Below are 27,708 nucleotides of genomic sequence, written 5' to 3' on the forward strand. Positions count from 1 at the left end.
CTCAGTGGTTTTGGTATGTTTTGTTTCTGTTTTCATTTGTTTCAAGATATTCTTTGATTCCCTTTTTGATTTATTCTTTCGCTTATTGGTTGTTCAGGAGTTTGTTTGATTCTACATATTTCCAAATTTTCTAACTGTTTTGATACAAGTATGGCTATCCCTACTTCTGTTTGGTTTCCACTTGTATAGAATATCTTTTTGTCCTTTTACTTGGAGTCTTCTGTGCATCCTTAAAGCTGAAGTGGATCTCTTATTGGCACCGCATAACTGGGTCTTATTTTTTATCCATCTAGCTACTTGCATGCCTTTTGATTGGTGAACTCCATTCATTTACATTTAGAGCAATTATTAATATGTAAGGACTTACTAGTGACATCTTGTTAATTGCTTTCTGGTTTTATTTTTCTGTTTCTGCCTACCTTTATAAATTATTTTCCATGGTGGTATGTCAGTTTCCACCTTTTTTTCTCTTTTGTGAATCTGCTCTAGGTTTTTCTCTTGTGGTTACTCTTGGGCTTACATAAAACATCTTACAAACACATGCATTTTAGGTTGAGAGTAACTTATCACTGATTGCCTGTAAATTTCTCCATTCTTTTTCTCCTACTTTTTATATTGGTATTACAGTTTATCTACTTTTTGTTATGTATTTGTTAATTTATAGTAGCTATAGTTTTCCAGCTTTCTGTTAGCCTTGGTGCTATAGTTGAGTATTAATACATCATTCTAATACAGAGTTAGAGTTTTCTACATCTGACTGTATAATTTTCAGCTTTACCAACATGTTGTGTGCTTTCATATGTTTTTATGAGGCTGATTAGCCTGTTTTCATTTCAGCTTGAAGAACTCCTTTCAGTATTTCTTGCAAGACAGATCTAGTGATGGTGAGCTCCTTCCGATTTTGTTTGAGAAAACCTTTACTTGTCCGTCATATCTAAGGGATAACTGTTGGAGATGTTCTTGGCTGGCCATTTTTATCTTTAAGCTCTTTGAATATGTCATTCCATTCTCCACTGCCATGTAGAGTTTCTGCAGACAAATCCACTAATAGCCTAATGGTGTTTCCATTTTAGGTTACATTTTTTCCCCCTGTGTCTTTCCTTGTGGCCCTTGATTTCTTTTAGCAATATTTTGTGTTTCTCATTGTACAAATCTGTCACCTCCTTAGTTAATTCCTAAATATTTTATTCTTTTTGATGCTATTGGAATTATTTTTGCAATATCCTTTTCAGATTTTTCATTGTTAGTATAGAAATGCAACCAATTTTTGTATGTTGACTTTATGTCCTGCTACTTTGCTGAAATTACTTATTCTTTTTTCTTTTTAGTACAACCTTGAAAGTTTTCTATATATAAGATCACTTCATTTGCAAACAGATAATTTTACTTCTTTCCAACTTGGATGTCTTTTCCTTTCCTTTCTTAATTGCTCTGTCTAGATCTTTCAATGCTGTGTTAAATAGAAGTGGTATAAGGGCCATCCTGTCTTGATTTTCTAGGAAAATCTTTAAATCTCACTGTTGGCACTGTGGGTTGTGTGGGGTGTGTGTGTGTGTGTGTGTGTGTGTGTGTGTAGTTTTTGTTGTGTTGTGGTAGTTTCCTTCTAAGTTTTTGAGTATTTTTATCATGAAGAGTCGAATTTTGTCAGATGCTTTTTCTATATCAACTGAGATCATTTTTCCCCCTTCATCTGTTAATGTGCATACGATTTCCACATATTATATCATCCTCGCATTCCAGGAATAAACTCCACTTAATCATTGTGTGTAATCCTTTTACTATGCTACTGTATTTGTTTGGTAATAACAGATCTTCCTCATCTTAGGACGGGTTTATTTCCTGATAAACCCACAGTAAGTTGAAAATATCATGAGCCGAAAATGCACCTACCAAACATTGTAGCTTATTCTAGCCTACCTTAAATGTGCTCAGGACACTTAAATTAGCCAACAGTTGGGCAAAATCATCTTATAGGAAGCCTATTTTATACTAAAGTGTTAGAAGTCTATGTAACTAACTGAATACTGTATTGCAAGTGTACATTGTATATTACATATACATTGTAAATATATTGGTTTTTTACCTTTATGATTGCCTGGCTGACTAGGAGCTGCAGCCCACTACTGCTGCCCATCATCAAAAGAAAGTATGTTACCACGTATTGCGAGCCTGGGAAAATATCAAAATTCAAAGTATGGTTTCTACTGAATGCCTATCACTTTCACACCATCTTAAAGATGAAATATCTTAACTTGAACCATCTTATGTCTGGTACCATCTGTATTTTGTTGAGCATTTTTACATCAGTGTTCATTTGCGATAGTGCTCTAGTTTTTTTGTGTCTTTGTCTGCTTTGGTATTAAGGTAATGCTGACCTTAAAATGAGTTAGAAAGTATTCCCTCTTCCTTAATTTTTTGGAATATTTTGAGAAGAATTGGTTTAATTCTTTATGTATTTGACTTAGAATTTGATAGAATTGGGTCTAGGGCTTTTCTTTTTTGGGAGGTTTTTGATTACTTATTCATTTTCCTTACTAGTTGCAAGTCTATTCTGTTTATTTCTTCATAATATAGTCTTGGTAGCATTTGGACATCTAGAATTTGTTTTTTTTTTTTTAATTTTTCTTTAACATTTATTTTTGAGAGAGAGACACACAGTGTGAGTGGGAGAGAGAGACAGAGAGAGGGATACACAGAATCTGAAGCAGGGTCCTGGATCTGAGCTGTCAGCACAGACCCTGAGGCGGGGCTTGAACTCACAGGCTGCAAGATCATGATCTGATCTGAAGTCAGTCACTTTACTCACTGAGCCACTCCAGGTGCCCCTGGGCTTCTAGAATTTGTACATTTCAACCTGGGTATCCAATATTTTGCCATGTATTTGTTCATAGTACTCTCTGATAATCATTATTTTTGTAGAAATTATTAGTAATGTCCCCACTTTCATTTCTGATTTTAGTAATTTGTATCTTCTTTTTTCTTAGTCCATCTTGCTAAAGGTTTATTAGTTTTGTTCATTTCTTCAAAGGGCCAACCTTTAGTTTCATTGATTTTTCTCTGTTTTTTAATTGCCTATTTTATTTATCTCTGCTCTAATCTTTATTATTTCCTTCTTTCTGCAAGCCTTAGGATTAGTTTTTTTTCTTCTTGTTCTAGTTCTTTAAGTTATAAAGTTAAGTTGATGAGATCATTCTTTTCTTTTTTTTAATGTAAAGCATTTATAGCTGTCAGTTTACTCCCTTAGCACTATTTTATCCATATGCCATAAGTTTTGGTATGTCATGTTTTTGTTTTAGTCATTTCTAAATGTTTAGAAACATTTCCCTCATGATTTCTTCTTTTATCTATTGGTTGTTTAATCATTTAGTCTCTACTAGGGTGACTTATGTTGATTTATTTTCAGATACTGACTGTTATTTTTCATTACTGGAATAAACTCCATTTGTTGTTGGCTTATTATTTTGTTCATATATTACTAAATTCTATTTGCTAATCTTTTAAGAAAGATTTTGTATCCATGTTCAGCTGGTATACTGATCTGTAGTTTTTCTTTTCTTGAGATGTCTTTTGTCTTTTTGTTATTAAAGTAGTGCTGGCCTCATAAAATGATTTAAGAAAACTTCCCTCTTTTTTTTTTTCCTGGAAGAGATTGAGTAGAGTTGGCATTATTTCCTATTATGTATTTGATAGAATTTATCAGTAAAACTATCTTGCCTTGGTGGTTTCATTATTTAATTATAAATTCAATTTCATTATTAGGACTATTCAGGTCATCAGTTTTTTTTAGCAGAAAAAAAGCATACATATTTATTTAATATTTTCGATGCTTATATGAAAGTCCTCAGAAGAGAAATGAAGACCTGAAGAAGATGGTAGGCTTAAAAGTTTATGGACCTTTTTACACAAAGAACAATAAATTGTGGGGATGTGACCAGACAAAGGGGTTTGGGCTCAGGGCAGTAGATTGTGGGACAGTGAACAGGAAATGTAGGAGGGAAGCTAATAGAAGTTCAAGGGTTATTTTAGTAGGTTTGTTTTTGCAGGTCCATTGCAGGGTTGACTCCCAGTCTCAGGAGATAAGATACTCTCTTTCTGGTACAGGGACGGCAACTTTCTCATGGGAAATTTTATGATCAACCTGCTTTTAGGTAGAAAGGGGAAAGTCAGCCCTTCTGCATCTGCAGTTTCTCAAGTACCTTCAGCTCAAAATGCCAGAGCGGCATATTTTGGTATGGCATGTTCTGATCCCCTTTACTACCTTTTTTCTTTCCTCTTTTTTTTTGAAGCTGTGCTAGCAGAACATGGTTCAGCCAGTTATGTTTGATTACAAATAAGTAAAACAATGGTCAATTCAGGGTTTCAGCAGAAGAATATTTTAAAAGCCAAGCAAATAAAGAAAGCTAGCCAGCTTATTAGCTTTGCCAGGTGTTCCCTCCCCCTCTTTTTTTCTTCCAAGAACATTTTTATTTTTATTGATTGATTTCAAGAATAGAGTTGAGTGATTCAACACTTACATATAATACCCGATGCTCATTTCAACAAGTGCCTTCCTTAATGCCCATCACCCATTTTGCCCATCTCCCCACACATCCCCACTCAGCAACCCTCAGTTCTCTTTATTGAAGAGTCTTAATGGTTTGCCTCCCTCTCTTTTTATCTTATTTTCCTTCACTTCCCCTATGTTCATTTATTTCTTCTTGAGTGAGTTTTGGTCCTTATATTTTGTAAATAACTGGTCAATGTCATCATATTTGTCAGTTTTATGAGCAGAGTTGCTTGTATTATCCCTTTATTATGATTTTAAAGTGTACGAAGTCTGTATGTTCTGTATGTTTTACCTCTTTCATCCATGCTTTTGCTAATATTTTTCTCCTTTTTTTCTTGGTCAATATATCTAATTAATATTTAATATTATTGATCCTTTCAGTAAATGAACAGTTGGTTTCATTATCTGAAAAAGGTTGTTGTGCTGCTGTTGGATTGTCTTATAAATGTCAGTTAAAGTTCTTGATAGTATTCAAGTCTTCTGTATCCTTGCCAATTATCTACCTGTTCTATCAATTATTGATAAAGCAGTGTTGATGTGTCTTCAAGTATAATTGTAGATTTATTTATTTCCCCTTTCAGGTCTGCCATTTTTTGCTTTCTATATTTTGAAGGTCTTTTGTTAGGTACACAAACATTTAGGACTGTTATATCATTTAGACAGAGTCCTTTATTATTATGAAGTATCTCTCTTTAGTGCTGGTAATATTCTTTGTTCTGAAATCAACTTTGATGTTAATATAAACAATTCCAGCTCTCTTTGATTAGTGTTTGCCTGGTGAATCTTTTTTCATTATTTTACTTTTAACGTATGTGTTGTGTGTGTGCAAGGAAATCATTCTTTTGTCAGGTCTTGATTTTTTTTTTTAAATCCAATTTGAAAATTTTGTCCTTAAAATAGTATGCTTAGACTGTTTGCACTCAGTGTGATTATTTTTATGATTATATTGATTGAAATCTGCTTTATTAGCCACTTCCTATGTACTCAATTTGTTTGTTCTCCTGGTTTTTTTTTTTTTCTGTATTCTTTTGGGTTAGTTGAACATTTTTTATGATTCCACGTACTCCACATTTGCTTAGTGTTACTTCTTATCTCTTTAGTTGTTGACATAAGATTTACCAAATAAACCTTTATATGATCAGGGTACTTGCAAATAATATATACTTCATATGTAGCAGAAGGACCTCTCCACATATATTCCTAGTTTTTTCCTCCCATATCTTTTGCTATTGTTATCATTCTAGTATATAAAATGGTGTACATTACTGTTCTTTTTCTTGTAGACCAGATATTGGTTAACATCTTCTGTAAAGGACCAGCGATATTTTTGGTTTTGTGGCCCATATTATCTCTTTACAACCACTCAACTATGCCATTATCGTGTAAAAGTTGCCATATGTAGACAAATGTATACAAGACTTACAGAGGGCAAGATTTGGCTCATGGACAATAGCTTGTTGATGACAACTTTAAGCAATCATTCATCTTATAAAGTAATTAAGGAACCAATATTAATCTTTCAAGTATTGTTTATATCCTTTGTTTTGAATGTCTCCTTTGCTATACAATTGTCAGCAGGAAGAGTTTTGTAGGTTTATGTTTTCTTTTGGAACTTTAAAAATGCTGCTCCATTGTCTTCTATCATGGTTTCTGATGAGAAGTATACTGTAAGTTTTACAAAACTTTTTATATCTTTACGTCCTGTATGTTTCCTTTTTGCACTGATTTTAAAATGTTTTTTCTTTGTTTATGAATTTTAGTAGTTTAAACATGTGTGTATCTGTTGGTTTTGGTATTTATTCTGCTTGATATTCTCTGAGCTTCTTGAATTTGTTGTTTTGTGTCTGTCATCAACTTTGCATAATTAGCAATTATTTTGACATATATACCTTCTACCTCTTCTGAGTTTTCAGTTACATGTGTGTTTTACCTTAGTCATATTATATTTTAATGTAATTTTATGTGACTGGAAATTGACCCTTTCCTCAGCTCTGTTCAGTCCTTTCATGAGTTTGTTGAAGATATTCCTCATCTTTTAACATGTTTTTCATTTCCAGTATTTCTATTTGATTCTTCTTTTTATTGAAGTGTAATTAACATCCAGTGGTGTATTAGTTTCATGTGTACAACATACTGGTTCAACAAATCTTACATATTACTCAGTGCTACTATAACTGTAGTCACCATCTGTCATCTTACAATGTTATTACTATATTATTGATGATTTTCTCCATACTATACCTTTCATCTCTGTGACTTATGTATTTCTTAACTGTAAATTTGTACTTAATCTCCTTTATCTATTTCACCCATTCCCCCCACATCCCTCCCTTCAGGCAACCACCAGTTCTCTATATTTTGGGGTTTGTTTCTTCTTTGTTCATTTATTTTTTAGGTTCCACACATAAGTGAAATTTTATGGTATTTGTCTGCCTGACTTATTTCACTTAATATATAATACCCTCTAGGTCCATCCATGTTGTTGCAAATGGCAATACCTCATTCTTTGTATAGCTGAATAATATTACATTGTGTGTGTATACATATGTATACACCATATATTCTTTAGTGATTCATCTGTTGATGGACATTTGGTGTGCCTCCATATTTTGGCTATTGTAAATAATGCTGCAATAAACATAGGGTGCATATGTCTTTTTGAATTAGAGTTTTCATTTTCTGTGGGTAAATACCCAGTAGTAGAATTACTGGATCATTAGGTATTTCTTTTTTTTAAGTTTTTAAGGAACTTCCATACTGTTTTCCACAGTGGCTGCATCAATTTACAGCCCCACCAACAGAGAACAAGAATTCTTTTGTTTCCACATCCATGCCAAGACTTGTTACTTCCTGTCTTTGATTCTAGCCGTTCTCACAATAGTAAAGTGATATCTCATGGTTTAAACTTGCAATTCCCTGATGATTAGTGGTGTTGAACATCTTTTCATATTTTGGCCATCTGTGTGTCTTCTTTGGAAAAGATATCTACTCAAGTCTTCTGCCCATTTTTTAACTAAATTATTTTTTGTCAGGTTTTTTTTGTTGTTGGTTCTGGTATTGAGTTGTAAAAGTTATTTGTAGTTTGAATATTAAACCCTTATATGATGCATGATTTACACATGTCTTCTATCAGTAGGTTGCCTTTTCATTTTGTTCATGGTTTCCTTCACTGTGCAAAAACTTGTTGTTGTTGTTGTTGTTGTTGTTGTTGTTTTGGTATACTCCTAATAGTTTATTTTTGCTTTTTGTTTCCCTTGTTAAAGGAGACCTAACTAGAAAAATTTTGGTAAGGCCCATGTCAAAGAGATTATTACTATTTTCTTTTAGGGATTTTTGGCTATTATAAATAATGCTGCAATAAACATATTGTGGGATACAATTTCAGGTCTCACATGTAGGTTTTTAATCCATTTTGAGTTTCTTTTTTTTTGTATACTGTGAGAAAGTGGTACAGTTTCATTTCTTTGCATGTAGCTCTCTAGCTGTACCAGTGCAGTTTATTGAAGAGATTGTCTTTTACCCATTGTATATCCTAGCCTCCTTTGTTATAGACTAATTGACCATATAAGCATGGGTTTAGTTCTGGGTCCTCGATTCTTGTATGCATCTTATTTTTTGGCTAATACCATGCTGTTTTCATTATTACAGCTTTGTGTAGTATACTTTGAAATCTGGGATTGTGATACCTTCAACTTTGTTCTTTTTTAAGATTGCTTTGGCTCATTGAGGTCTTGTGGTTCTGTATAAGTTTTAGGATTATATATTGTAGTTCTGTGACAAATTCTGTAGGTATTTTGATAAGAGATTGCACTGAGTCTGTAAATTGCTTTAGGACATTTCAACAATATTAATAGGACATTTCAACAACATTAATTCTTCCAAACCATGAGCATGGAACATTTTTCCATTTATTTATGTTCTTTTTAATTTTTTTCATGAATGTTTTAGAGTTTTCAGTGTATAAGTCATTTACCTCCTTGGTTAAGTTTATAGCTATTTTATTATTTTGGGTGTGATTGCAAATGAAATTGTTAATTTGTCTTTCTGCTACTTTGTAATTAATGCAACAGATTTCTGTATATTAATTTTATATCTTGCAACTTGACTGGATTCATTTATCAGTTCCTAGTAGTTTTTTGGTGTAGTCTTTATGGTTTTCTATATATAGTATCACATCATCTGCAAATAGTGACAGCTTCTTCCTTAACAATTTTGATACCTTTTATTTCTTTTCTGATTACTGCAGCTAGGACTTCAGTACTATATTTAATAAAAGTGGTGAGAGTAGACATCTTGTTTTATTCCTGATAGAGGAAAAACTTTGTTTTGCACATATTGAAACATCCTTGCATCCCTAGAGCAAATCCTACTTGATAGTGGTGAATGATCTTTCTAATATATTGTTGAATTGTATTTGCTAGTATTTTGTTGAGGATTTTGCATCTATGTTCATCAGAGATACTAGCCTCCAGTTTTCTTTTTGTGAGATGTCTTTGTCTTATTTTGGTATCAGGGTAATGCTGGACTTAAAGAATGAATTTTAGAAGTTTTCCTTCTTCTGTTTTTTTTGGGAATAGTTTGAGAAGAATAAGTAATAACTGTTTAAATGTTTGATAGTATTCACCTGTAGATCTCATTTGAACATTTGATTTTTTTTTTCATAACCAGTACAATTTTATTACTAGTCATTGGCCTGTTCAAATTTTTCTATTTTTTCCTGATTCAGTTTTGACAGATTATATGTTTCTAGAAATTAATCCATTTCTTCTAGGTTATCCCAATTTGTTGATACATAATTTTTCATTCTGTTCTCTATAATGCTTTACTTTTTTTGGTGTTGGTTGTTCTTTCTCCTTCATTTCTGATTTTATTTTTTTGAGGCCTCTTTTTTTTCTTGATGAGTCTAGCTAAAAGTTTGTAAGTTTTGTTTATCTTTTCAAGGGACCAGTTTGTTTCTTTGATCTTTTTTTTTTCCTGTTTTTTTTTTTTCTTTTTTATTTCTGCTCTAACCTTTATTATTTCTTCTACTAGCTTTGGGCTTCATTTGTTCTTTTTCTAGCTCTTTTAGGTGTGGTTTTGGTTATTTGAGATTTTTGTTTCTTGAGATAGACCTGTATTGCCATAACCTTCTCTCTTAGAACTACTTTTGCTCTGTCCCAAAGATTTGGAATGGTATTTTCATTTGTCTCAATGTGTTTTTTGATTTCCTCTTTGATTTCAAGGTTGACTTCTTCCCTGTTTAGTAGCCTGTTGTTAGACCTCCATAAATTTGTGTTCTTTCCAGATTTTTTCTTGTAATTGACTACTAGTTTCATACTATTATTGAGACTTGTTTGTGGCCTAATGTGTGATCTGTCTTGGAGAATGTTGCATGTACATTTGAAAAGAATGGCTATTCTTACGTTTTTGGATAGAATATTCTGTATATATCTGTTAATTCACAACTGGTCTAATGTGTCAATTCAGAGCTACTTTTTCATTGTTGATTTCTGTTTGGATTTTCTATCCATTGATGTAAGTGGGGTGTTAAAGACCTCTACCATTGTAATACTGTCAATTTCTCCATTTCTGTCTGTTAATATTTGATTTATATATTTAGGTGCTTTGGTTGTATAGATATCTACAATTGTTATATCTTCTTGTTGGATTGGTCCCTTTATCATTATGTAATGCCCTTAATTGTCTCTGGCCACAGTCTTTGTTTTAAAGTGTTTTTTTGTTTTTTAATTTTGTTCATGTTGTTTTGTTTTTATTTCATATTAGTATTGCTATCCCAGCTCTTTTTGTTTTGTTTTCTGGATGGCATATGTTTTTCCAGCTGTTTTTCACTTTCAGGGTGTATGTGTCTTTAGGTCTGAACTGAAGCTCTTGTGGGCAGAATATAGGTGAGTCTTGTTCTAAAGTAATGATATGTGTGTACCTATTGCCATTTTGTTAATTTTTTTGGTATAGTTTTTCTCTATCTTCATTTGGTTTGATGGCTTTCTTTAGTGGTAGGCTTGGATTGGATTCTTTGTGTATGTGTTTGTGGGGGGGGGCATTATAGGTTTTTGATTTGTGGTTTCCATTGGATCATATATAACATGTATGCAGTTGTGTTAATGGTTGCTTAAGTTTGAATACATTCTAAAGCACTAAATTATTATTCTCCCTTTGTTTTATATATATGGTGTCATATTTTATCTTTTTATTTTATGTATGTTTTGAATGATTTTTGTAAATATAATTGATGTAAAATCAATTTTTGTGTCTTAACCACTGTATTGGCTTTATAAGTGATTCATCTTCTACCTTTATTATATATGTGCTTTTGCCTGTGAAATTTTTTCTTTATTAATTTTCCTACTTGTTATGGCATCTTCTTTCCATTTGAAGAATTCCCATTATCATGTAAGCCTGGTTTAGTGGTGATGAACTCCTTTAGTTTTTGTTTAGGAAAGAACTTCTTTTTCTATTCTGAATGATAACTTTGCTGAGTAGATTATTCTTGGTTGCAAGTTTTTGTTGTTTTTTTTTTTTTTTTCCCTTTCATTCCTTTGAATAGATCATGCCACTTCCTTTTGGCCTGAACAGTTTCTGCTGAGAAATCACCTGTTGGGGTTATGGAGTTTCCTTTATATGTAATTGTTTTGTTTTGCTTGCTGAATTAAAAATTCTCTATTGTTACTTTTTGCCATTTTACTTATATGTCTTGGACTCATCTTGTTATGCACTGTGTGTGCTTTCTGAAACTGATGTCTATTTCCCCAGATTAGGGACATTTTCAGCTTGATTTTTTTCAAGTAAATTTTCTCTTCCTTTCTCTCTCTCCTTTTTCTGTTATCTCTATAATGTGGATATTATTACGCTTGATGATGAGTTTCCTTAACCTAGTCTTACTGCTTTTTATTAATCTTTTTTCTCTTTGCTGTTCAGCTTGGTTGCTTCCCATTACCCTGTCTTCCAGATCACTGATCTGTTTTTCTGTGTCTTTTTAATTCGTTGTTAATTATTTTTTATTTCAGCTATCGAGGTGTTTGTTTTTAATCTCTGACTGGTTCTTTTGATTTATATGTGTAATTTTGTAAAAGTTCTGAATTCATCCACTCTGTTCGTAAGTCCAGTGACTATCTTTAAATTTTTGTAAATATTTATTTATTTTTGAGAGAGAGAAAGAGAGCATAAGCAGGGGAGGGGCAGAGAGAGGGAGACATAGAATCCAAAGCAGACTCCAGGATCTGAGCTGTCAGCACAGAGCCCGACGCGGGACTTGAACTTATGAACTGTGAGAATCATGACCTGAGATGAGGTCAGACACTTAACTGACTGAGCCACCCAGGTGCCCTTCCAGTGACTATATTTATGACCATTACTTTGAATTGTTTTTATCAGGCATTTTTGCTTGTCTCAGTTTCATTGAACTCTTTTGCTGTGATTTTTGTCTTTTTCTTTCATTTGGGACATCTTTCTCTGTCATCTCATTTTGCTTGACTCTCTGTGTCCATATATTATGGAGGTCAGCTACATCTCTTGATCTTAAAAATAGTGGCCTTCTATAGAAGAGGTCCTGTGATACCCTGTAGCTCAGTCCCTCCTGGTCACCAGAAACAGGTGCTCCTGTGGTGTTTCTTTTGCAGGCTGTGTGCACCCTACTATTGTGCCTGAACCTCATTTACCTTTGGCCCAATCAGCTGCAGTGACTGACTTTGCCTGCTGTGGGCACACTAGGCAGGGTTTGGTTCCAGTGCAGTTGAGAAGTCTGAGGCCTCTGCAGGCTTGTAGGTGGGCAGGGTCAGCAGTCAGGCTGTCTGCTCTTAGCCTGTCTGCCACAGCTATGAGATACCAAACAGCAAAACTTCTTTCTGCTCAGTGAAGAGGCTTTGCTGCTGGAATTGTGGGCTTGCTGGTGTGTGAGATTACTTGGCCTCTCCCCAGGGCAGGAGTCACTTTGTAGCTGTGCGGATCCCTGCTGGGGCTGCTTTCAGGTTATGGTGGGGCAGGAACCACTTTGTTGTTATGCCTGCCAAGGCAGGAGGGTTGGATTGGCAGGTCTGCATGGGAATGTGGGGACATAGCACACAGTGCTAGAAAGATAAGTAGAGCATTAGTACTGGCTCCTGCAAATGTCCAGCTATCTAGGATGGGGGAGGGGAAGAGAAATGGCACCCCCTAGTACTTTTGTTTTTGGAGAAGTCTTCTGATCATTCCCACTCCTTTAGCATGTGTTCTGAGATTAGTAAGTGATTCTCCTTCACGTATACCCCAGGCACTTTTCAAACTGCTACTATTATGCTGTGTCTTTGGTTGAGTCATTTACTATGCTGGCTTTTTAGTATATGTGCTGCCGAAGCGAGCACTATGCTGGCTTTTTAAAGGCGGAACTCAGTTTCCTATTGCTATCTGACTCTCTTGGAGTTAAGCCCAGTTGACTTGTAAAGTATGTGGAGTTAAATCTTGGTGATATTAAAAGCTTCTAAAGTTCAGCCCCATAGGTTTTCAAAGCCAGATGGGGACTCATTTCCTAGTGCATATCCCAGTACTTCTGGTGCCTAGTGTGGGGTCTAATCCTCTCCTTTCTCTTTGCTTGTGGTGTAAGTCCTTTTTGTGGTTAATCTCACCTGGGTGGTTGGTTCCCAACCATGTGTCCACCTCTTCTGCCTTTTTGACGTAGCCTCCTGTCTATGATTGACTGTGAAAGGTCTTCTGCCAGTCTTTAGGTCATTTTCAGAGTTAGTTACTTAGAGTTAGCTTTGGTCTCAGAGCTGTGTCCATGGGAGGAGGTGAACCTGGGATCATCCTACTCTGCTGTCTTCCCTGAACTTCTATTTGATTCTTAGAATTTTCATTTCTGGCATATTTCCCAGCCGATTCACATATGGTAGCTGTCTTTCCCATTAGATCTTCTAATGTTTTGATAATAGTAATTTTACATTGCTTATTTAATGATTTAAGTATCTGTTTCATGTCTAGTTTGGTTCTGTTGACTTCTTTGCCTCTTGACAGTTTTTTTTTTCTTTTTTGTATGCCTTATACTTTTTGTTGAACATGGGTCATCCTATATAGTGATAATAGTGTTTATGTCTGAAACTGGGCTTGCCTTTATTTCTGCTTAATCTTTAGTTTGAAGGAGTGTTTAATATGTTTGAAAGAAACAGTAAGTTCTCTATATCGAAGAGAAGCTATCATAAGTTCTGTGGAGTTAAATGTATCCTAATTTACTTGCCATTGTCTTTTTATTATTGTTTTTATAATCACTTTTGGGGGTCTTATTCTTTGTAAGGCATTTTCTATTTTTAAAAACACTTTTAGGGAATGAACTGAGCTTATCCCCAATTTACAAGTATGGAAACTTAAGTAAAATTAATTAAAGATAAACACCTATCAAATAAGAGAATGAGAACTTGAATCTCCAGGTCTGTCCGATTTCGTATCTTCTTAACTATTACCCTGTTTAGATTCATCATTTTACTTCATAAAATAAATGGTCGGGTACCATTTATATTGAAGACCCTGTAATAAGTGCTATGGAGGGACACCATGATCAATATGACATGATCTGCATTTAATAAAATGCTAATGTGCTAAGCATAGACCTCAATATCCCTTTTCACTATACAGTTGAAATAGTAGAAATACTCAGTAATCTTATTTATAAATGATACTTAGATTATGTGTGTTAGAGAAAATTTTCTGGTTGCTGTGAAGGTTCATTACCATTGTCAGTGGCTCAACTCTCCTTGTGAGGAAGACCATGATTGGCTTATTTCCCAGACTATTACTTGTGTTCAGAGCTCATGAGGGATACAGTCCAAAAGATATGCTGCAAAGATAAATTAGACTGTGGAGCACAGTAAGGGTATAGAATTAGACATGTGGAAATGATAATTTGACAGAATAAAAAAGCTGAAGCAGAGTAACGAGGAGGAACAAAGAACAGTCTTCTCAAGCCTTAGAGTAGAACTCGAGTGAGGATAGGGAGGAAGAAAACTCAGCAGACAAGAATGAGATGGTCAGGTATTAGGAGGATCAGAAACCTAGGAACGCTGTCCGGTAGAACTTTCTGTAAGAATGAAAATGTTCTTTATCTATGCTATTCAGTACAGTAGAAAATACTAGTCACTTTAAATTTAAAGCTAGAGGACTTCCCAAGCTTGTCAACCTGATACTTAATCCACTGGTTTTGAGGGTTAGTTTACTTCTGCCAATTATGTTTTGAGCAGACCAAGTTCTTGCTCAGATACTTCTCTTCTTTGTGTTTTTGCCTCAGTTTGGACAGATAATTCCTTATTCTCCAGCTCTTTGGCTTTGAGAAGTTTTGGTTTTTGTTTTGTTTTTTTGTTTTTTTGTTTTTGTAATCCGTATTTTGTTTAATAATTGTTTGTCATTGGAAATGTTGGTCTATGTAACCTAATCTTTATTGCTAGGAACAGGAATCTTTTGATTTGAATTTCATGGGAGAATGCTATGCTTAAAATTTTCCTAGGCTTCATGGATAATCTTTTATATATTCTTCCTTTATTATTTTGTCTCATGCTTGTTTTCTTATTTTTTGCAGGATTTTTTCATAGGTCCAGTGTTGAAACTTTTTTAATTGTGACTCTTCATTAGTGGTGTTTTTTTTTTCTTTTTATAAACTAGGCTAGTAGGCAGCTTAAATGTTTGATCAATTGTTTCCAGACCATTTTCTTACCATCATTTCCCTCTATATAATAGATTCCCTTTGTAACTAGCCATAAGCTTTCCTAAAGCCTGTTATAGGTTCTTTTTCTACCTCTTGTGTTCTTAATGCTATTCTTGTTTCAGATAGAGGACATAGACGACCACTTCTTCTTTTTCTTCTTCTTCTTTTGGAAATGTTAATGAAAGTTCTGTTTTGTTTCCCTAGATGGGGCTGCTCTGTACATGGCATGTCTACTCTAAAGTTTAAATCTTATAATTTAGTTCTCTACCGGTTTCTAACCTTGCAGTTTCTGCATTTCCACATGCTTCTCTTTTGGTACCATTGTATTTCTCTCCATGCCTTAAAGAGTATGTTGATTAATTTAGAAATTAGTAGCATTTTTCTAATGGCCTGTTATAGCTTTATATATTAATGTGGGTTTGAATTACTTGACTTCAAATATTCCATCAAAGTGAGTGATTTTTTTTTTTTGCAGGCTTATGTTTCTAAAACTTATTTTGTAACTTATCATTTCAAAAGTAAGTACTACAGGAAGAAACTAATTTTTTTCTTGAATGTTCGTAATTTCCCCAAATAAGCATCTATGGTATCCTCTAGTAGTTGAATGGATACACTGGCACATTCATACAATGAGATAGTATGTGGCAATAAAAAAGAATGATTTATAAATCCACAAAAAGACATGAATGAACCTTAGTTATGTATGTATGACTAAATTTCAAAAGCCAGTCTGAAGAAGTTACTGTATGATTCTACCTATGTAACATCCTGGAAAAGACAGCAATAGAGATCCTAAAAAGATCAATTATTGTCCAGGGGATTGAGAGAGGAGGGATGAATAGAGGGATGTCAGAGGATTCTGAGGTCAGTAAAACTATTCTATATGACACTGTAACAGTGGGCAAATATGCTTTTGTCAGAAGCCATAGAACTGTACAACACAAAAGGTAGACTTTGATTAATAATGATGTATCAATATTGGTTCATTATGTGTAACAAACATACCACAGTAATGCAAGGTATTAATAACAGGAACCATATGTGGGTTGGAAGAGGGGGTGTGGAAGAGAATGTATGGAAACTGTACTTTCAGTGCAGTTTTTCTGTAAACCTAAATTCTATAAAGTAAAACTTATTAAATATATTCATACCTGATAGTTTAAATATGACTATACAAAGTAATTAAATAGACATAGGTAATATTTAAGTAACAAAATAATAACTTATATGGGAATATGTTTCTTTTTTATTGTTGCCAATTTGGTCTTTGTTCTGCCTTTTAAGAAAAATCTGTGTGGAATACCTCCAATCAGTCCTGTTCCTGTATTTATTTTTCTTTTTGTTTTTTTCTATTAGGTGTACTAGCCCTATCTTGGTACCCACCTGGTACAAATGATGAAAATGGAGAAAATACTGATGATTTGGTACCAACTATTTTGGATAAAGCTCATAAATATAATCTGAAGGTATTTAATTTATTTTTTATTGAGATAAAATTGACATATTAATTTCAGGTGTTCAGCATAATGATTTGATGTGTTCATTTTGTGAAGTGATCATCAAAATAAGTCTAGTTAACATTATTACCACACAATTAGAAATTATTTTTTCTTGTGATAAGAATTTTTAAGATCTATTCTCTTAGCAGCTTTCAAATACGTAATACAACATTAATTATAGTCACCGTGCTGTACATTATATACCTAGGTCTTTTTTATTTTGTGACTAGAAGTTTGTACCTTTTAACCATCTTCACCCATTTCACCCCTCCTCACACCCACCTCAGGCCAACCACACATTTGTTCTCTGTATCTATGAGGTTGTTTTGTTTTGTTATTAAGATTCCACATTTAAGTGCGATCATAGGGTATTTGTCTTTCTCTGATAGACTTAATTCACATAGCATAATGTCCTTAAGGTCCATCCATGTTGTAGCAGATGGCAAGATTTCCTTCTTTTTGTGGCTGAATAATATTCAACCAACTTTTTGGTGCTGAATATCAGCACCATTTTCCAACAGTATTTGCTTACTTCATGTTCTTTGCCACATTTTGGTAATTCTTGCAATATTTCAAACTTTTGCATTATATTTATTAAGGTAATCTGTGATGAGTGGTTATGACTTACTGGAAGATGAAATGATGGCTAGCACTTTTTAGCAGTAAAGTATTTTTTAATTAAGACACATTGTTTTTGTTTAGACATAATGCTGTTGCAAATGTAACAGACTACACTGTATGTAGTGTAAGCATAACTTTTTTATGCACTGGGAAGCCAAAAAATTCATTTGACTCACTTTTTTGCAATATTCACTTTATTGAACTAGTCTGGAACCAAACCTATAATGTTTCTGATATGCTTGTAATGATGCAATAAGCATAAGTATTTTTTCAAACTTGTTTTTGTTTCCTTTGGATAAATACCAGAAAGGAAATTGCTGGGTCATATGGTAGTTTTATGTTTAATTTTTTTAAAGAACTTCCATAGTGTTTTCCATAGCAGCTGAATCAATTTATATTCCCACCAACAGTGCACAAGGGTTCCCTTTTCTCTACATCCTCTACATTACTTGTTATTTCCTATCTTTTTGATAATAGCCATTCTAACAGGTATAAGATATACCTCTTTGTGGTTTCATTCGCATTTCCCCGTTAAGTAAGTGATGATGAGCACCTTTTCATGTACCTATTGGCTGTCTGGATATCTTAGAAAAAATGTTAAGAATTTTAATTGGATTGTGTGTTTTTAAAATTTATATTGGATATTAACTCCCTATCAGATATATGATACACAAATATTTTCTCCCAGTTGCTAGGTTGCCTTTCACTTTGCTGTGCAGAACCTGTTTAGTCTGCTATAGTCCCACTTGTTTGTTTTTGCTTTTGTTGCCTTTGCTTTTGGTGTCAAATCCAAAAAAAAAAAAAAAAAATTAACATCGCTAAGCTCTGTGTCAAAGAACTTGCCACCTATGTTATCTTCCAGTTTTGTAGTTTCTAAATTTATAAGATTTTAATCCATTTTTGGTTAATTTTTTGTATGGTGTAAAGCAGTGGTTCAGTTTCAGTTTTTTGCATGTAGCTGTCCAGTTTTTCCAACACCATTTATTGAAGAGACTGGCCTTTCTCCATTGTGTGTTCTTGTCTCCTTTGTTGAAGATTAATTGGCCATATCTGTGTGGGTTTTGGGGAAGGGAGCTTTCTTCTGTGTGGGTTTTGGGGGAGGAAGCTTTCTGTTCTGTTTGTTCCATTGATTTATAACTCTGGTTTTGATCTTGCCAGTACCAACCACATTGTTTTGATTACTGTAGCTTTGTAATACAATTTGAAATTAGAGACCTTGATACTTCAAGGTTTCTTTTTCGTCCTCTGTTTTGGTTTTCTTGTGGTTCCATACAAATTTTAGGACCATTTGTTCCATTTCTGTTGAAAATGCCATTGGAATATTCCTAGGGATGGGATTTAATCTATAAATTGCTTTGTATAGTATGCATGTTTTAACAATATTAGTTCCTTCAGTTTATAAACATGGAGTATCTCTCCATTTGTGTCTTCCTCAGTTTCTCTCAATGTCTTCTATTCAGTGTCCAGATCTTTTACCTTCTTGGTTAAATTTATTTTTAGGTATTTTATTATTTTTGATGCAGTTGTAAATGGGATTTTCTTAATTTCTCTTTGTGATAGTTCATTCTGAATTAACTTGTATCCTAGAAAAAAATCTAAAAGTTTATTGAGCATATCTTTACATAGCATCAGATTTCACCCATTACTTCTAGTCAACCTTTGAGAAACAGCTGATTCTTATGATACTAAAATACAGTGGAGAGTTTACCCATTATCTATTGCTACATAACAAATTGCCGTAAAATTCTGCAGTTTAAAGGAACAAACATGTATTATCTCACACATTTTCTAAAAGTTGAGAATCTGGAAGTGGCTGAACCTGGTGGGTCTGGTTCAGGGTCTCCCAAGAGGTTGTAGTCAGTTTCTTTGCTGGTGCTGCAGTTATCGGAAGGCTGTAGGATCCACTTCCGAGCTTCTTATGCAAAGGTTGACAGGCCTCAGTTCCTGTCAGCTATTGGAATGGGAGTTTTGGTTCTTCATCACGTAAGCCTTCCCACAGAGTTACCTGAGTCCCCTTAACACATGGCAGCTAGTTTCCCCTTAGTGAATGATCTGAGACAGAGTCCAGTATTTTCTTGACCTAATCTTAGAAGTGACTATCACTTTGACTTATTCTATGGATTTATCTACTGGTAGACCAACTAAACAAGTACAGCATGAGAAAGATTTATAGACTGATCTCACTAATGAAAATATATGCAAAATTCCTAAAGCAAAAATGCAGATAAGAAGTGTCCATTAGCAAGAAGCTAAAGAATTGTTTCAAGAGTATGAAATCTGAATTCAGATCTCTGCATTCAATCCTGACTCAACCACATAAGAACTATGTAACACTTATGCCTGAGTTCTCTCATCTTTCAAATGGAAAAAGAAAATCTGCAGAGTGGTTGGAAAGATTACATGAAGTAATATATGAAAAGTGCTCAGTGTCTGGCACAGAGTAAGCGCTATATGAATGTTAAGTAAATAAAGTTTACTGGAGATAAAATATGTCATAACAGATACTGAAATCTTGACTACATAAAAACTCATTAGTAATAAATCTTCTAATGCAAGTTTTTTAACTTGATAAATGAGGTCTTCTACTAACCTATATCAAACATTTAATGGAAAAACAATGGTAAAACATGTTTATTAAGCCAAGATCAATCAAAAATGCCTTCTATCGTCAGTATTATTTAATAGTGATTGAATTCTGAACAAATCATTTTAACTAAAAGTGTTCCAAATAAAATTACCATTCTTTACAAGTGGAAAATACCTATAAAACTCATGAAAATTATCTAAAAACGATTATGTGTAAAGAGTCTAATAAGGTGGCCAAACCCAAAGAATATACAAGTCAAGAGGATTCTTGTATTATAGGGAACAGAATGGAAAAAATGTACATTGAAAATAGCATGGCAGTAAATATACAAAGAAATCTTTGGCATTTTATGAAAGGATATAAAAGACTTGAATAAATGGAGAAACATTAATTTTTTTTTTTTTTTTTTTTAGTATTTATTTCATGGGAGACAGAGAGACAGAGTGCAAGCAGGGAAGGGACAGAGAGAGAGGGAGACACAAAATCTGAAGCAGGCTCCAGGCTCTGAGCTGTCAGCACAGAGCCTGACGCAAGGCTTGAACCCACGAAGTGTGGGATCATGTCCCGGGCCGAAGTCAGACCCCTAACCAACTGAGCCACCCAGGCACCCCTGGAGAAACGTGAATTTATTGTGAAGAGTCAAAATTGCCTAGTGGACATTCTTTCAAACATTTGTATTTTTTATATTAATATAATTAATTTGTAAATTTAGTGCAATTCAAATGAAAAATTCTGATGAGATTTTATAGAACTTAACCACCTAATCCTAAAGTTTATAACTATGTTAGAAAAAAGTAAGACTTAAAAAAAATGTTTATTAACGAAGGGAAAAACTTGTTTTTCCAAATAACAAAATGTACTATAAAATGATAGATATTAGAAGTATGGCATTAGCATTACTATACAGAAAGAGATCAATGAAATGAAACAGTCCAAAAACAAAGCACTTTATGTGGAATTCTAGTATATAATTGAAGAATCATTTAGAATGAAGTATAAAAGGAATGTATTTAATAATCTTGTCTTCCTGGTACTGGTTTAGTTTTTTGCATTATTCACTCCACTGTTGTCCTTAAGCAGTAATTTTCATGTCTAGTAATTCTTCTCAGGCTGTTCATTTTTCTTCAGATTTATTCTTGCTTTTCTAGCAAATCTAGCAAAGATGTTAGCAAATCTTGATGAAAATATGAATCAGTATCTTTTCACTAGAGACTAGTTACTCTGAATTTTCAGGTTGTTACCACTCTTAAAAATCACTGAGGGTTTTTATTTGCTCTGAAACTTCTTCCAGTTTATATATCCTAATTAAACACAGCTGGTTTGTCTGGTACAGGTAAATTATTTCCAAATAAAAAGAGGAAACTTAGTTTTAATACTTCTTTCACAGCTTAAGGATTTAGTAGTTTATTGTGGAGTAGAACTGGAACTCTAGGGAAACAGGCGGGAGCAACTAGATAGGCAAATTCTTTTTTCTGTCTTTTTTTGTTTGTTTTTAATTCCTGTCCATAAAGCCTTCTCCTACTTTATAACCCTAAAGCTCTTAAGGCAGCCTCTCCTAAATTAGGTGACTGGGAAGAGCTGTCATTTGCCATGTCGCCTGTACCATTCAGTTAGTTTTCATTGGCACTTGAAATCTGCAAATACACAGACCTTGCAAATTCTGGCACCAAGTCTGAAACTGGATAAGTGATATGATTTATCTTCTACAAAACAGGTCCAAGGGCTACTCTTCTTTCCCTATAACTATAGATATTATAACCCTGGGATATGAGAGGGAAGGGGCCTTCACAACCCAAGAAAGCTGGCTTTTTAGATTGTACTTTCAGAGTTTAAAGGTACACTGAGGGTGTTCTGATGAATGGGGATAGGTTTGGATTTCTCCTGTTTAAAGCTTATTGTTTAGGTGAATGTGGCAAAGATGTCTAATTGCCAACATACTTAGTCTTTTTGCATCAGATTTTTTTTATTATGTTACAGTATTTTTTTAATTTAAATTTTAGTTAACATGCTGTGCAATATTGGTTTCAGGAGTAGAATTCAGTGATTCATCACTTACAACACCCAGTGCTTGCCCTTAGTACCTATCATCCATCTAGCCCAACTACCAACCTTTTCCCTCTGTCAAGCCATAGTTTGTTCTCTATCATTAAGAGTCTCTTGCGGTTTGTTTCCCTCCCTTCTCTTCCCCCCTTTCCCATATGCTCACCTGTTTCATTACTTAAATTCCACATATGAGTGAAATCATATGGTATTTGACTTTCTCTGATTGACATATTTCATTTGGCATAATACATTCTAGCTCAATCTACATTATTGAAAATGGCAAGATTTCATTCTTTTTGATGAATGAGTGATATTCCATTGTGTATGTATACCACATCTTTTTTATCCATTCATAAGTTGATGGACATTTGGGCTTTCTCTGTTGTTGGCTATTGTTGATAATGCTGCTATATAAACATTGAGGTGCATGTACCCCTTTGAATCTGTATCTTTTGCATAAATTTTGTATCTTTTGCATAAATACCTATAGTGCCATTGCTGGATTGTAGGGTAGTTCTATTTTTAGTTTCTTGAGGAACCTCCATGCTCTTCCTCAGAGTGGCCTCACCAGTTTGCATTCCTGCCAACAGTGCAAGAGGGTTCTTCTTTTTCTGCATCCTCACCAACACCAGTTGTTTCTTGTGTTGTTAATTTTAGCTATTCTGACATGTGCCAGGTGGTATCTTATCATGGTTTTGATATGTATTTCCCTGATGATGACTGATATTGAGCATCTTTTCATGTGTCTGTTAGCCATCTGGATGTCTTCTTTGGAAAAGTGTCTGTTCATGTTTTCTACGTTATTTTGAGTTTGATAAGTTCTTTATATATTTTGGATATTAACCCTTTATTAGATATGTCATTTGCAAATATCTTCTCCCATTTTTTAATGAATATAATTTATTGTCAAATTGGCTTACATACAGCACCCAGTGCTCATCCCAACAAGTGCCCTCCTCAGTGCCCATCACCCATTTTCCCTCTCCCCCATTCCACATTCACCCGTAGTTTGTTCTCTGTATTTAATAGTCTCTTGTGGTTTGCCTCCCTCCCTCTCTGTTTGTATCTTTTTTTTTTCCCCTTCCCTTCCCCCATAGTCTTCTGTTCAGTTTCTCAAGACCCACATATGAGTGAAAATATATCTATCCTCTGACTGACTTACTTCACTCAGCATAAAACCTTCCAGTTCCATCCACATTGCTGCAAATGGCCAGATTTCATTCTTTCTCATTGCCAAATAGTATTCCATTGAATATATAAACCACATCTTCTTTATCCATTCATCAGTTGATGGACATTTAGGCTCTTTCCATAATTTGGCTGTTGTTCAAAGTGCTGCTATAAACATTGGGGTACACAGGCCCTTATGCATCATCACTCCTGTATCCCTTGGGTAAATTCCTAGTATTGCTATTGCTGGGTTATAGGGTGGCTCTATTTTTAATTTTTTGAGGAACCTCCACACTATTTTCCAGAATGGCTGCACCAGTTTACATTCCCACCAACAGTGCAAGAGGGTTCCTGTTTTTGCACATCCTCGCCAGCATCTATAGTTACCTGATTTGTTCATTTTAGCCACTCTGACTGGTGTGAGGTGGTATATCAGTGTGGCTTTCATTTGTGTTTCCCAATGAGCATCTTTTCATGTGTCTGTTGGCCATTTGGATGTCTTTAGAATTCTGCCCATTTCTTTGCTGGATTATTTGTTTTTCAGGTGTGGAGTTTGGTTAAGTTCTTTATAGATTTTGGATACTAGCCCTTTATCTGATATGTCATTTGAAAATATCATTTCCCATTCTGTTTGTTGCCTTTTAGTTTTGTTGATGATTTCCTTTGCAGTGCAGAAACTTTGATGAGGTCCCAATAGTTCATTTTTCATTTAATTCTCTTGCCTTTGGAGATATATCGAACAAGAAATTGCTGCGGCTGACATCAAAGAGGTAGCCTGCTTTCTCCTCTAGGGTTTTCATGGTTTCCTAACTCACTTTTAGGTCTTTCATCCATTTTTAGTTTATTTTTGTGCATGGTGTAAGAAGGTGGGCTAGTTTCATTTTTCTGAATGTTGCTGTCCAGTTCTCCCAGCACCATTTGCTAAAGACACTGTCTTTTTTCCATTGGATGCTCTTTCCTGCTTTGTCAGAGATTAGTTGGCCATACATTTGTGGGTCCAATTCTGGGTTCTGTTACATTGGTCTATATGTCTATTTTTGTGCCAATACCATACTGTGTTAATGATTACAGTTTTGTAGTAGAGGCTAAAGTCTGGGATTGTGATGCCTCCTACTTTGGTTTTCTTCTTCAATATTACTTTGGCTATTTGGGGTCTTTTGTGGTTCTATACAAATTTTAGGATTGTTCATTCTAGCTTTGAGAAGAATGCCTGTGCAATTTTGATTGGGATTGCATTGAATGTGTAGATTGCTTTGGGTAGTATTGACAAATATTAACAATATTAACACATATCAATATACAAATATAATAAATATTAATATACAAATATATTATTAACAAATACTAACAATATTTATTCTTCCAATCCAGGAGCATGGAATGTTTTTCCATTTCTTTGTGTCTTCAGTTTCCTTCATGAACTTCCTATAGTTTTCAGCATACAGGTCTTGTACATCTTTGGTTAGGTTTATTCCTAAGTATTTTATGGTTCTTGGTTCAGTTGTAAATGGGATCGTTTATTTCTCTTTCTGTTGCTTCATTATTGGTGTATAAAAATGCAACCGATTTCTGTACATTGATTTTGTACCCTGCAACTTTACTGAATTCATGTATCAGTTCTAGGAGTCTTTTGGTGGAGTCTTTGGGGTTTTCCATGTAGAGTATTGTGTTGTCTGCAAAAAGTGAAAATTTGACTTCTTTGCCAATTTTGATGCCTTTTATTTCCTTTTGTTGTCTGATTGCTGATGCTAGAACTTCCAACACTATGTTAAACAACAGTGGTGAGAGTGGACATCCCTGTCGTGTTCCTGATCTCAGGGGGAAAGCTCTCAGTTTTTCCGCATTGAGGATGATATTAGCTGTGGGCTTTTCATACATGGCTTTTATGATGTTAAGTATGTTCCTTTCTTGATGGTTTTTATTAAGAAAGCATGTTGTATTTTGTCAAATGCTTTTTCTGCATCTATTGACAGCATCATATGGTTCTTATCCTTTCTTAATGTGATGTATCACATTGATTGATTTGCAAATATTGAACCAGCCCTGCAGCTCAGGAGTGAATCCCACTTGGTCATGGTGAATAATTCTTTTTATATGCTGTTGAATTTGATTTGCTAGTATCTTGTTGAGAATTTTTGTATCTGTGTTCATCAGGGATATTGGCCTGGAGTTCTCCTTTTTCGTGGTGTCTCTGTCTGGTTTAGGAATCAAGGTAATGCTGTTTTTCTTCCATTTTTATTTTGTGGAACAATTTGAGATCGATGGGTATTAACTCTGCTTTAAATGTCTGGTAGAATTTTCCAGGGAAGCCATCTGATCCAGGGCCCTTATTTGTTGGGAGATTTTTGATAACTGATTCAATTTCTTCATTAGTTTGGGGTCTGTTCAAATTTTCTCTTTCTTCCTGTTTGAGTTTTGGTAGTGTGTGGGTGTCTTGGAATTTGTCCATTTCTTCCAGGTTGTCCTGTTTGTTGGCATATAATTTTTCAAAGTATTCTCTGATAATTTCTTGTATTTCTGAGGGATTGGCTGTGATAACTCCATTTTCATTTGTGATTTTATCTATTTGGGTCTTCTCTCTTTTTGAGAAGTCTCGCTAGGGGCTATCAATTTTGTTTATTTCTTCAAAAAACCAACTCTTAGTTTCATTGATCTGTTCTACTGTTTTATTTTTATTTTTGGATTCTATATTGTTGATTTCTGCTCTGACCTTTATTATTTCTCTTCTTCTGCTGGGTTTGGAGTTTTTTTGTTGTCCTGCTTCTAGTTCCTTCTGGTGTGCTGTTAGATTTTGTATTTGGGATTTTTCTTGTTTCTTGAGGTAGGCCTGGATTGCAATGTATTTTCCTCTTAGGACTACTTTTGCTGCATCCCAAAGGGTTTGGATTGTTGTGTTTTCATTTTCATTTGTTTCCATATATTTTTTTAATTCCTTCTTTAATTGCCTGGTAGACCCATTCATTCTTTAGTAGGATGTCCTTTAACCTCCATGCGTTTGGAGGTTTTCCAAACTTTTTCCTGTGGTTGATTTCAGGTTTCATAGCATTGTGATCTGAAAGTGCATGGTATGATCTCAATTCTTTTGTATTTATTGAGGGCTGTTTCGTGAACCAGTATGTAATCTATCTTGGAGAATGTTCCATGTGCACTCAAGAAGAATGTTTATTCTGCTGCTTTTGGATGAAAAGTTCTAACTTTATCTGTGAAGTCCATCTGCTCCAGTGTATCATTCAGGACCATTGTTTCTTATTGATTTTCTGTCTAGATGATCTGTCCATTGTTGTAAGTAGAGTATTAAAGTCCCCTGCAATTACCACATTCTTACCAATAAGATTGCTTAGGTTTGTGATTAATTGTTTTATATATTTGAGTGTTACTGAATTCGGTGCATAAACATTTCTAATTGTTAGCTCTTCTTGATGGATAGACTGTGCCCTTCTTCATCTCTTGTTACAGCCTTTAAAGTCCAGTTTGTCTGATATAAGTTTGGCTACTCCAGCTTTCTTGATAGTTCTCCATCCCCTCACTTTCAATCTGAAGGTGCCCTCAGGTCTAAAATGAGTCTCTTATAGACAGAGAATAGAATGGGTCTTGTTTTTTTATGCATTCTGATACCCTATGTCTTTTGATTGGAACATTTAGTCCATTTACATTCAGTGTTATTAATGAAAAATATGCATTTAGAGTCACCATGTTATCTGTAGGTTTCATGCTTGTAGTGGTGTCTCTGGTCCTTTGTGGTCTTTGCAGTACTCACAGAGTCCCCCTTAGGATCTCTTGTATGGCTGGTTTAGTCCTGATGAATTCCTTCAGTTTTTGTTTGTTTGGGAAAACCTTTATCTGTCCTTCTGTTCTGAATGACAGGCTTGCTGGATAAAGGATTCTTGGCTGCATATTTTTCCTATTCATCACTTTGAAAATTTCCTGCCACTCCTTTCTGTCAATTTTCAGTAGATAGATCTGCTACTACCCTCATGTGTCTGTCTATCCTTACAGGTTAAGGCCCGTTTATCCCCAGCTGCTTTCAGAGTTCCCTCTTTATCGTTGTATTTTGCCAGTTTCACTCTGATATGTCTTGCAAAAGATCAATTCAGATTACGTCTGAAGGGAGTTCTCTGTGCCTCCTGGATTTCAACGTGTTTGCTTCCCCAGATTGGGGAAGTTCTCAGCTATGATTTGTTCAAGCACTTCTTAGGCCCCCTTCTCTCTCTCTTCTTCTTCTTCTTCTTCTGGAACTCCTGCGATATGGATGTTGTTCTGTTTCATTGAGTCACTTAGTTCTCTAATTCTCCCCTTGTGATCCAGAATTTTTTTCATCTTTTTCCATAATTTTACTCTTCTCCCCTCTGCATCTTCAATTCTGGTTTTTGCCATCTCTATTTTGCACCTCATTACAGATTTTTTTTAATACATCATGACTATTTTTTAGTTCTTTGACCTCTGCAGCAATAGATTCTCTGCTGTCTTCTATGTTTTTTTCAAGTACCAGCAATTAATCTTATGACTATTATTCTAAATTCTTGTTCAGTCATATTGTTTATATCTGTTTTGAGCAATTCTTTAGCTGTCATTTCTTCCTGGA

The 27,708-nt window shown here is 34.5% G+C and overlaps 1 protein-coding gene across 2 annotated transcripts in view; it reads left to right on the forward strand.

The window, feature by feature from the left end:
* The window catches only part of MANEA (mannosidase endo-alpha), a 65,340-nt gene that overhangs the window by 20,110 nt on the left and 17,522 nt on the right, over nt 1-27,708 (forward strand). For both annotated transcript variants that reach the window (XM_043591958.1, XM_043591959.1), the window contains exon 3: nt 16,563-16,672. In XM_043591958.1, the coding sequence (XP_043447893.1) occupies nt 16,563-16,672 (110 nt within the window). The remainder of the gene's footprint in view (nt 1-16,562; nt 16,673-27,708) is intronic.

This window comes from Prionailurus bengalensis, chromosome B2 (genome assembly GCF_016509475.1).
Source record: "Prionailurus bengalensis isolate Pbe53 chromosome B2, Fcat_Pben_1.1_paternal_pri, whole genome shotgun sequence".
NCBI lineage: Eukaryota > Metazoa > Chordata > Mammalia > Carnivora > Felidae > Prionailurus > Prionailurus bengalensis.